Source organism: Toxorhynchites rutilus, chromosome 3 (genome assembly GCF_029784135.1).
Source record: "Toxorhynchites rutilus septentrionalis strain SRP chromosome 3, ASM2978413v1, whole genome shotgun sequence".
Lineage (NCBI taxonomy): Eukaryota > Metazoa > Arthropoda > Insecta > Diptera > Culicidae > Toxorhynchites > Toxorhynchites rutilus.
In genome coordinates, this window is record NC_073746.1 from 197,723,690 (window position 1) to 197,736,204 (window position 12,515).

Sequence of the window (12,515 nt, forward strand, 5' to 3'; positions counted from 1 at the left end):
TAGCACATCCTGATTTTTAAGTCTCAGAGAATGCAAACTATATGATTATTTAGCTCGATAGAGGCTAAGGGAAGGGTAGACAGATCATATTTTGCATTTTTAATGCCGCTGTACCTTTAAATGTGTATATTCATATAGACCGCAAAGTTTTACTGGCAACACCGCTCTCTTTTCCCATTCGTTGCTTTCCGCAAATGATGACCGAATGATGACGTAATTTTTCTTGTATCATTTTTTGCTTTTCACTTGTCTGTGCAGTGGGTTTCGCTATAGTAAAGCGGGACGATATATGCGGTTCAAACTTGTATGCAGGTTTCGAAAATGGTTTGCGATGTTTGATACAGCTCGAATATGCAAACAACGGTCTTCGCTGCTCTCTTGGTTTAATCATGTAATGTTACACAAGTGATTACTGTCATTCATACAAGTATCTGAATGATCCTCTCATATTTGGTTATATGTTCGTGAGAGGTTACTTGCATGACACATTGTGTATCATTCGATTTTTTATTTATTTATTCAGTCTTCGCCAAGAAATTGTCGGACAGACTAAAATTCAATTATTGAATCCTTATAACAAACACATTTCTGGACATATCGAATTCAAACAAATGATACACTTCATTGAACCGTTGGCAACAAACATCCAAGGGATTATTCTGTCCGTATAGAGTACGATGTGCTGCTTGCCGAAAGAAAACAAATTGTCTGGTTGTTCTACCTGGAGCGTTGATTCGAAGCTTGCCCAAAACTTCAGCACAGTCAAGATTGTTGTTAAGAAGGTCGAAAATCAGCAGTCTCTGGAGAAATTCTCGTCGTTTCTGCAGTGTCGGTAAGTGAATCAGCGCGCAGCGTTCTTCATATGTGGTCAGATGTTGGTCGTTGCGCCAGGGGAGATGACGAAGAGCATATCGGATAAAACTTTTCTGCACACGTTCCAGACGAGCGATGTGAACAGCGTGGTATGGGGCCCAAACAGTAACACCGTATTCCAATATACTGCGTACGAGCGACACATACAATGCTTTGAGGCAATAGACATCTCTAAATGCCTGAGTGTGGCGTCTAATGAGCCCAAGAACGGTGAAAGCCTTAGCGGTGACCGTTGCAATATGCTGCGTAAATTTTAGCTTGTTGTCGAGCACGATACCCAGGTCTTTGACGGCTGCAACTCTTTCCACTTCGGTCGACCCCATCGTATATTCAAATGTGATTGGTGAGCAAAGTCGCGAAAATGTTATCGCATGACATTTCCTAATATTCACCTCCATGCCATTTATTGAGCACCATCCCAGCAGAGTATCTACATCCATTTGAAGAGCATAGCAGTCCATACTTGATGTTACTACACGAAACAATTTCAGATCGTCTGCATACATCAACTTAGGCGATTTGAGAACAGCGCAAATATCGTGAATAAAGAGTACGAAGAGCAGAGGACCCAAGTGACTGCCCTGCGGCACGCCAGAGGTGACAGAAAAGGGCGATGAAACTGACGAGCCAATCCGTACGTGTGCACTACGATCAGTCAGATACGAATTAATCCAATTGGTTAGCCAAAGTGGAAACCCGTATCGCTTCAGCTTTTCCACAGCAAGGGCGTGAGGAACGCGGTCGAAAGCTTTCGAAAAGTCCACGTAAATGGCGTCAACCTGCTGCCTTTTCTCAATTTTGTCAATCAGCAGAGAAACGTAGCTCGTGAGATTTGATGTAGTAGACCGTTTTTTGACAAACCCATGTTGTTCGTTTGCGATGATGTGGCGGACAGATGGGTATATGAGATCCAGCAGCATACTTTCAAAAACTTTCGGCATGCAGCTCAGAATCGATATTCCTCTGTAATTTTGCACATCGTCATTCGATTTTGATCGAAATCCAAACACTGATTGTTACCGATTGCTTCGATAATAAAAAAAATGATATCAGTTTTTATAACATTTCAAATTACAATCGAATATAACATTAATCATTTACACATTGCTGGTTTTTAAATAGGCCACAGCCCAATTAACGTTCGCCCAGCTAAAAAGCAGTCCAGTAATCGAACGACTACGTAGTAAGAATTGTTTTTGCCTTCCAAACTGCACTCATACCTTTCAACTAGTAGTTCGCACCATCTTCATTGGAAACCAAATATCTTTTTTTTTCAAGGAGGACAAACCTAAATCGTTTTCCGAACTTTCAACAGTCCACCAATAATGGCGTTAAGAGCGCCATTTGGACTTTTCAGCATTTCCTTCAGTTGGCGAATGCAATATGGCAATCACAAAATAATACAGAAAGCACGAATGAAAAAAAAGAATTGGAATAAGAATTTTATTAGTTTTAGTTAACGTAGTTTAACTATAAAAAAACATAAAATGGCAACAGAAATAATCACTTTTCACCGTCGCTGTGCACGCTATATTCATCACTCTAAGGTCCTAAAATAAGTTTCAATCAAATTTACATCCACGCTACCGCAAATACGAAAAAAATCTTATACAAATGATAGAGTATTTCGTAGTACAACGCATGTTTTATTCGTTTATTTTTAATAGATTCATTACAGAACATCGCTACGAACAGCGAAATCAGCATCAAGGCGCAACTTAAAATCTATGCTATGTGAACATGTTAGGTTTATTATTACATTTATTTTAGAGAATAACCTTCAAAAGACATTCAGAATAAAGCTAGTAATCAAGCATTGTAATCAGCAGCTTTTATGTAATGTTTGAGTAAATACACTTAATCATATAGTATTCCAGGCAGAAATTATGTTGGACACAATACTTTCAAAATGTAATCAGTTAGTAAAGTTGGAACTGTTGGACTGTCCTCATTGATGGCCTTTAAAACTGAAATTATAACAAAAAATCAATAACTTCGAGGTTTATATAGCCTTCTATATACTAACTTTTAATCAAAATCTGTAGCGTTTGATTATCTGGAGCGTTATCCAAGTTATAAGGTATAACAGTTGTCAAATATTTCGGTTCAGGTCCTGCAAAAAAATAAAATTGTTAATAGATAATAGACTAAACGCCAATAACATCTAGCAAATATACATGTGAATAACGTCAGAATATTGTGCATAGTTTTTACGAAAACCATGATTCAGTTTGAAACTGTTAGCGCTCTTCGTCCACTACCGTATACCGATAATGTGTGCACCATTGAACAATGTCAAAATTCAAAAAAAACATCTCAAAAATTCCGGTGGTTTGGAAATTCTTATACTGTCTTAATCATCGATCGAGTTTCACTTGTTGCAATTACGGCCTCCACACGCTTCCGGAACGCACGGCAGTTTCTAATAATGTAGCCTGGATCCATTTTTCTCCACGTACGGGTCAGTGTTTGTCCGAGGATTTTTTATATAAATGATGATAGTCCCACCTCATTCCCCTGCAAAAGTTTGAGTGGGACGAGTTATCTTATTGATAATAATTATTTTACAGTATTTATATTTTTTCCATCAACTGACCAGTAGGCAAACTAAATTGAAAAGAAAACGGACTGGTTATCTCGCAGGCATAGATTACTAATCGAAAGAACTATTTAAGCAATTATATGAACGTATTTATTCCATGGCATGTCGAGGAAATTTCCAACCTGGGAAGACCCTAGACCGATCGGTAATTGAACCCAATACCTATGTCAGTATTAGCCAAGAATTTACTAGGGAATTCTCGCTTTATTAGATCCCCGGCCACGATGCGATCGTTTCTGAGTTCAAAGCCGCGTCGCTTTTTCCTTCGCCTCTTCTACGGACTGAAATCGGGTACCTTTCAACACGGATTTGATCTTGGGGAATAGAAAAAAGTCGCATTAGGCTAGATCTGTCGAGTACGGGGCATGTTCGAGCACTGGAATGCCCTTATCGGCTAAAAATTGCTTCACCGACAGCGCGTTATGGGCAGGTGCGTTGTTGTTCGTGTTTTTCGTCACATATGATTTCCGACGCGCACTACAAATCACATTCCATTCAAACCACTGCTGCTCGCAAACTACTATAGTGACAAAAACGTGTTTTCGTACGTTTATAGCAGACACTTCAAGCTACCGAACGCACTATTCGTTTTCCCCCCACCCCTCTAGGGCCCCCCCCAGGCGCGCAGTCTCGTTATTTAATAGCTCAAACTGTTGTTCAAAGTTAAATTTGGGTCTACGACTAAAGGAAATTGATGTACTCGGGTGACGTTCAAAACAGGCCTTGGCCGCCATACTGAGTAATCGAGCGGATTAAGATCGGGACTGGATGGCGACCACATATCCTTCGCCCAGAACGGTAGATATCCCTGCAACTACTTCTGAGTGCGGTTCGAGGTGTGGCAAGGAGCCCCATCTTGTTGAAATTCGGGCCGTACTACTCTTTAATCCACGGAAGAACATGCTTACTTCGCTTCGCTCAGAATGGTAGATATCCCTACAATCACTTCTGATTGCGATTCGAGGTGTGGCAGGGAGCCCCATCTTGTTGAAATTCGGGCCGTACTACTCTTTGATCCACGTAAGAACATGCTTACTTAAAATCCCGATGTAAACCTCCTCGTTTACTTTGTCGCCTTCTGGAATGAACACCGATTTCATTTTTTGTCACGATGATTGAATTATATTTGCGACATTTGCGCGTTGGACAATACGCTGCCACCTCGTCTTGGTGCAACTGTCAAACCGGATTTTTTTTACTCACAGCCTATTAAGGGCTGCACGCCTAAAAACGCACGATTTTAGACTCCGCCCTTCCTCTCCGTCGACAAGCGTGGATATTTTTCTTTATTTCGCTAGAATAATTGAGGAAATAACTGAATTGAATTTATCTTGTTTCAAATTTCACTAGCTGTACCCTACCACGCTTTGTTGTGGCGTATTGAGTTTTTATGGCAGAGAAAAGAGTAGCAACCCAAAACATATGGTTTGAGTTTAATTTTGAAATACTTGTAATACTTTTTTTCTGTTATCTGCGAATATGAACCACACAACTCCGAAGATTGATCTCGAGTAGCGCCAATCGTATAAAAAAGGATTAAAAAAAATTTGAGATACAATTTTAGTTCACGATTTTTTAAACACTTCCAAAGAAATAGACTTGCTATCAAATAGAATACATATTGAATACTAGAAAGTTACGTTCACAGCTTTATTTCAGAAGTATACTGGCCATCTGGAAATATTAATGCTTCCTGAGATGTTGGTAGTAGCAAACAACAATCCTTGAAGTGGATTGTATATTGTGCCATGATATGAGCTCCATCAATGCCGAACGTTTCGAGTTTTTGAAGCGTACAAAAACCAATTGTGTGGAATTAAAAAGGCTTTAAACTCTGGGAGAGGATTGAGGAGTTAAGGGTCGAAATTTAGCTTCGATATAAATGATGACATGAAAATAAAAAATACATCATTTTTAAGATATAAATTTCTAGTTTAGGGATATGGTACGTACATATTTTTAGTTTGATGTGTAAGTGCGTTGTAGACAAAAGACATTGCAAGAAAAAATAAAGCGTTTTTGGTTTGAGTTCAAAGTTTCTTTAGATTATAAAAATATATACCAAACCTGATTATTTTGCTTCCATTTGATTCATAGAAAGTTTCAGTAGAACTATTTACTACAGGGATCGACCCTATCGAATGAAATATTATCCTTCAATTTTGAATTAATAATATTTCATGAAACAATGAACAACCCCGATTTTCCCTCGGGTATATCATTCCTCAATAGATAGTTGGAAGAGCCGGACGCTTATTGTTCGAGCCTCTACTACAAATCTAAACTAGCGAAGTTTTTTGACGTAGGACTACGTCTAACCGGAAGATAGGGGGTGAAATGGAAATCTAGGCTGAACACTGAACAAGTAGGAAAAAATACAAGATTTGGAACGCTTATAACTCGAGCATTTCTCAATAGATCGCAAAAGTTTTTGCATCAATTGATAGGAAATATATCTACGCATCTATCATAACGAATAACATTTCATTTTTCTTGAGATAAATAATTGAATAATTGTGAAATATCAAGCATTGTCAAAATGCACTATGTGCCCATTTTTGATTGGTCCATTTTGTGCTCCTCAAATCGTACCGACCAAAACGGGCAACCAGAGCAGCAGCGAAATAGAATGAAGCACGATTGGAAAGGAAAAAGAAAAAAATGAACGAAACATTGGTCGCAGTCTCACACATGCGTAATTCTCGAGCCAGCCAGTCAGCTTAAAAATCCCCGCTCCGCTGCCGTAAGGATCATTCTCATCCAAACCGTACACCACATCGGTTCGCATCACAACACATCAACAAACCAACCCAAGCAGCCATGTCTGGACATGGTAAAGGAGGAAAAGTGAAGGGAAAGGCAAAATCCCGCTCGAACCGTGTTGATCTGGAGTTCCCCGCAAGGGTAGCTAGGCCGAGCGCGTTAGTACCAGTGCACCAGTCCACCTAGCCGGCGTTATATAGTTTCGGCCGCCGAAGTGATCGAGTTAGCTGGCAAAGCTGCTCGCGACGATAAGAAAACCCGCATTCGGAACAGAACACATTCGGTTCGGTGGACATCAAGACAACAGGCAGTTGCAGCGAGTGGCGAGTGGCAAACGCAATCGCAAAACGGCATCAGGTAGCAGAAGAAAAAAGTTTGTTCTTTATACAAACTGCTTTGGTGGCAAATCCAGAACAAGGCGGCATCGAGGGCGTTCGAATAGGTTTTTTTTTCAAAACCACGAGTACAAAGTTTTGTAAATTGGAACCATTCCATAAAACAAGGCGCTTTTCAGGGCCATTAAACTTTCCAAAAAAGAGTTTAGGAAATACAGTTCAATGCTTTCTAAAACATTATCCAAAATAATAATAAAACACAAATTGATTTTTTCATAATTTGTTTGCCAGGATCTGATGAGTATGTGAATTTGGCAGTTGTTCTGAGCTTATTGATAGTTGGGAACTTTCCAGATTATTCAATTTTCACCAATTCTTAAATTGTTTCCAGATTGAAAGTACAGTAATTTACAATTAGTTCGACATTTAGCTAATTGGACGGACATGTAATGCGACTTATTTAGTTGGACATTTTTGTAAACATAGAGATCCAAATTATGACCTCACATTGAAAGTCGACACTGTACCACTGTCATCGCAAATGTTCAATTACAGGTTAAAATCGCCTCCAATGCGACACTGAGTGGCGCTTCGGTACGTCGCATTGAATGTAATTTACTGTACAACATGTCACAAAGCTGGATGGGAAGAAATTTTCCAACTGTGAAAGCTGTGGCGAGTGGCAACAAATCGCTAAACAGGAAGGTTTAGCCGAACAACATGGGGATATCGAGTGATAACAAAACAATAAACTCTTTAGATTGAAGATAATTTTGTGATCCTGAAAAGGACCCTTTTTAGCCTGCATGTGAATCCAACGAGCGAACAAATCATAATGAATGTATTTTTTTGCCATCGCTCCCTTTTAACGCTCATTCGTTCGTCTCGTTGGACTCGCCTCTTTGGCTGAGTCTGCCGATTTGTCTCTATCCTGTGAGTGTGTACCGCTAGAGTATAAAACACGCGGACCCCAAAAAAATATCTTATTTTCTTTCAAGCCGTAAACCCGTGTGGTTGTACGGCATCGGCATCGTGGACGTAACAAAGGAGGACAAGTTAAGGGAAAGGCAAAGTCTCACTCGAACCGTGCAGGTCTCCAGTTCCCTGTTGGTCGCATTCACTGATTGCTCCGCAAGGGTAACTAGGCCGTACGGATTGGTGCCGGAGCACCAGTATACCTAACAGCGATTATAGAGTTTCGGCCGTCGGAGTGCTCGAGTTGGCTTGCAAAGCTGCTCACGACAATCAGAAAACCCGCATCAAGAACAGAGCAGCTTCGGTTCGGCGCTCATCAAGGCAACAATTAGTTTCAGTGAGTGGCAAAGTGTTTCTCCGGCACGTCGCATTAAATGTAATTTACTGAACAACATGTCACAAGCTGGATGGGAAGAAATTTTCCAACTGTGAAAGCTGTGGCGAGTGGCAAACGCAATAGCTAAACAGGAAGGTTTAACCGAACAAGATGGGAATATCGAGTGATAACAAAAACACAACACCAAAGGTTCTTTTCAGAACCATCAACATATTCATAAATAGTAAACAGTGAACTAATCCATTTTTCAGGTAGATAGGTAGGTATTCACGTAGGAGAAGAAAATAAAACAATATATTTAAAATATATATTTAACAAAAGCTGTCCCCTTTGTATAGTCCTACGTCACTCCGGTTATGTCCCCGACATTACCCACCCGTCTTTTTTTCCTCCGCCAAAGTGTTTTTGGTTTTTTTGATGTAGGACGTCTAACCGGAAGATATAGGGGGTGAAATGGAAATCTAGGCACTGAACAAGTAGGAAAAAATGCAAGATTTGGAACGCTTATAACTCGAGCATTTCTCAATAGATCGCAAAAGTTTTTGCATCAATTGATAGGAAATATATCCACGCATCTATCATAACGAATAACATTTCATTTTTCTTGAGATAAATAATTGAATAATTGTGAAATATCAAGCATTGTCAAAATGCACTATGTGCCCATTTTTGATTGGTCCATTTTGTGCTCCTCAAATCGTACCGACTAAAACGGGCAACCAGAGCAGCAGCGAAATAGAATGAAGCACGATTGGAAAGGAAAAAGAAAAAAATGAACGAAACATTGGTCGCAGTCTCACACATGCGTAATTCTCGAGCCAGCCAGTCAGCTTAAAAATCCCCGCTCCGCTGCCGTAAGGATCATTCTCATCCAAATCGTACACCACATCACTCATCACTCGATATTCCCATCTTGTTCGGTTAAACCTTCCTGTTTAGCTATTGCGTTTGCCACTCGCCACAGCTTTCACAGTTGGAAAATTTCTTCCCATCCAGCTTGTGACATGTTGTTCAGTAAATTACATTTAATGCGACGTGCCGGAGAAACACTTTGCCACTCACTGAAACTAATTGTTGCCTTGATGAGTGCCGAACCGAAGCTGCTCTGTTCTTGATGCGGGTTTTCTGATTGTCGTGAGCAGCTTTGCAAGCCAACTCGAGCACTCCGACGGCCGAAACTCTATGATCGCTGTTAGGTATACTGGTGCTCCGGCACCAATCCGTTCGGCCTAGTTACCCTTGCGGAGCAATCAGTGAATGCGACCAACAGGGAACTGGAGACCTGCACGGTTCGAGTGAGACTTTGCCTTTTCCTTAACTTGTCCTCCTTTGTTACGTCCACGATGCCGATGCCGTACAACCACACGGGTTTACGGGTTGAAAGAAAATAAGATATTTTTTGGGGTCCGCGTGTTTTATACTCTAGCGGTACACACTCACAGGATAGAGACAAATCGGCAGACTCAGCCAAAGAGGCGAGTCCAACGAGACGAACGAATGAGCGTTAAAAGGGAGCGATGGCAAAAAAATACATTCATTATGATTTGTTCGCTCGTTGGATTCACATGCAGGCTAAAAAGGGTCCTTTTCAGGATCACAAAATTATCTTCAATCTAAAGAGTTTATTGTTTTGTTATCACTCGATATCCCCATCTTGTTCGGCTAAACCTTCCTGTTTAGCGATTTGTTGCCACTCGCCACAGCTTTCACAGTTGGAAAATTTCTTCCCATCCAGCTTTGTGACATGTTGTACAGTAAATTACATTCAATGCGACGTGCCGAAGCGCCACTCAGTGTCGCATTGGAGGCGATTTTAACCTGTAATTGAACATTTGCGATGACAGTGGTACAGATTCGACTTTCAATGTGAGGTCATAATTTGGATCTCTATGTTTACAAAAATGTCCAACTAAATAAGTCGCATTACATGTCCGTCCAATTAGCTAAATGTCGAACTAATTGTAAATTACTGTACTTTCAATCTGGAAACAATTTAAGAATTGGTGAAAATTGAATAATCTGGAAAGTTCCCAACTATCAATAAGCTCAGAACAATTGCCAAATTCACATACTCATCAGATCCTGGCAAACAAATTATGAAAAAATCAATTTGTGTTTTATTATTATTTTGGATAATGTTTTAGAAAGTATTGAACTGTATTTCCTAAACTCTTTTTTGGAAGGTTTATGGGCCCTGAAAAGCGCCTTGTTTTATGGAATGGTTCCAATTTAGAAAACTTTGTACTCGTGGTTTTGAAAAAAAACCTATTCGAACGCCCTCGATGCCGCCTTGTTCTGGATTTGTCACCAAAGCAGTTTGTATAAAGAACAAACTTTTTTCTTCTGCTACCTGATGCCGTTTTGCGATTGCGTTTGCCACTCGCCACTCGCTGCAACTGCCTGTTGTCTTGATGTCCACCGAACCGAATGTGTTCTGTTCCGAATGCGGGTTTTCTTATCGTCGCGAGCAGCTTTGCCAGCTAACTCGATCACTTCGGCGGCCGAAACTATATAACGCCGGCTAGGTGGACTGGTGCACTGGTACTAACGCGCTCGGCCTAGCTACCCTTGCGGGGAACTCCAGATCAACACGGTTCGAGCGGGATTTTGCCTTTCCCTTCACTTTTCCTCCTTTACCATGTCCAGACATGGCTGCTTGGGTTGGTTTGTTGATGTGTTGTGATGCGAACCGATGTGGTGTACGATTTGGATGAGAATGATCCTTACGGCAGCGGAGCGGGGATTTTTAAGCTGACTGGCTGGCTCGAGAATTACGCATGTGTGAGACTGCGACCAATGTTTCGTTCATTTTTTTCTTTTTCCTTTCCAATCGTGCTTCATTCTATTTCGCTGCTGCTCTGGTTGCCCGTTTTGGTCGGTACGATTTGAGGAGCACAAAATGGACCAATCAAAAATGGGCACATAGTGCATTTTGACAATGCTTGATATTTCACAATTATTCAATTATTTATCTCAAGAAAAATGAAATGTTATTCGTTATGATAGATGCGTAGATATATTTCCTATCAATTGATGCAAAAACTTTTGCGATCTATTGAGAAATGCTCGAGTTATAAGCGTTCCAAATCTTGCATTTTTTCCTACTTGTTCAGTGCCTAGATTTCCATTTCACCCCCTATATCTTCCGGTTAGACGTAGTCCTATGTCAAAAATTTCCTGATATCGCGAAAAGACGATTGCTAGACTTATTCAATTCCCTATTAGAGAATAACATTATTCCACCCGAATGGAGACAGGTCAAAGTAATAGCAATTCAAAAGCCTGGCAAACAAGCGTCTGACCATAACTCATACCGTCCGATTGCTCGATCAACTCGATCAATGGATCGAGACAAATGATTTGCTATCAAGTACACAATTTGGGTTTCGCAGGAGCAAAGGAACAAACGATTGTCTAGCGTTGCTTTCTACAGATTTCCAACTGGCCTTTGCGTACAAGGAGCAACTGGCTACAGTATTCCTGGATATTAAGGGAGCTTTTCTGTCAGACAATCTGAACAGATGTGGACATCCTGGAATTTTGAATAACTTCTTGTACAATTTGTTGTCAGAAAAGCAAATGAACTTCACCCTCGGACAACTGACAACTTCCAGAAATAGTTATATGGGTCTACCCCAAGGCTCATGTCTCAGCCCCCTTCTTTATAATTTTTATGTGAAAGATATTGACAGTTGTTTGGCAGGACAATGCACGCTAAGACAGCTTGCAGATGATGGTGTGGTTTCCGTCAGAGGTCCCCATGCCGAACACTTGCAAAAACCATTGTAAAATTCCCTAGATAACTTGGCTTCCTGGGCAAGGAACTTAGGGATCGAATTCTCGCCGCAGAAAACTGAACTGGTAGTGTTTACTCGAAAGCGGTCCCCAGCCCAATTACAACTTAAGCTTTTGGGCAGAAGCATTACCCTTCAGGTACCTTGGTGTCTAGTTTGATTCAAAATGCACTTGGAATACCCACATTACATATTTGAAGCAAAAATGTCAAAAGAGGGTCAACTTTCTCCGCTCGATTTGCGCCACGTCGTGGGGAGCTCATCCGGGAGATCTTATAACGCTTTATAAAACACCTATTCTATCTATTCTAGAGTATGGCTGTTTCTGCTTTCTCTCAGCAGCTGAAAGTCACCTTCTAAAATTGGAACGAATTCAATATCATTGTCTGCGTATACACTTTGTCCAACTTCTATAAGACCAGGTGATTATCTTGCTGCTTTATGTCATTGTAAACAAACAATGTTTCAATTTATATTCTAGTGATAATACTTTTATTGATAATACTTATGAATTTTGAAATGGTCTTATAGAAACTGGACAGCTGAAATTATCATATTTAAGCACAATAAATAAACAAACAAACTTTATTTTAAGCAGTCAACAATGTATGAATGTATCTTGTTGAAATTCTAACTGTTTGTGTTGCAACGAAATAGAATCAGGGTGGTCTAATAGAAGTTAGACAGAGTGTAGCTCTCGGTCGTATGCACTCAACGCATAACATGAGTGTCGATGTTCTGGCAGGAGCAACTCCTCTATAGAACCGATTCTGGGAACTTTCTCTCAGAATACTGGTGAAAAGCGGAACACACTTGTGATTGAAAACTCTAAAAAA

General features: G+C 40.4%; 1 protein-coding gene across 2 annotated transcripts in view; it reads right to left on the reverse strand.

Moving 5' to 3' along the window:
- Positions 1-2,498: 2,498 nt before the first annotated feature.
- The window catches only part of LOC129776263 (fasciculation and elongation protein zeta-2), a 130,093-nt gene continuing 120,076 nt past the window's right edge, over positions 2,499-12,515 (reverse strand). For both annotated transcript variants that reach the window (XM_055781810.1, XM_055781811.1), the window contains exons 4-5: positions 2,900-2,986; positions 2,499-2,840 (exon numbers count right to left, since the gene is read on the reverse strand). In XM_055781810.1, the coding sequence (XP_055637785.1) occupies positions 2,758-2,840; positions 2,900-2,986 (170 nt within the window). In that variant the 3' untranslated portion in view covers positions 2,499-2,757. The remainder of the gene's footprint in view (positions 2,841-2,899; positions 2,987-12,515) is intronic.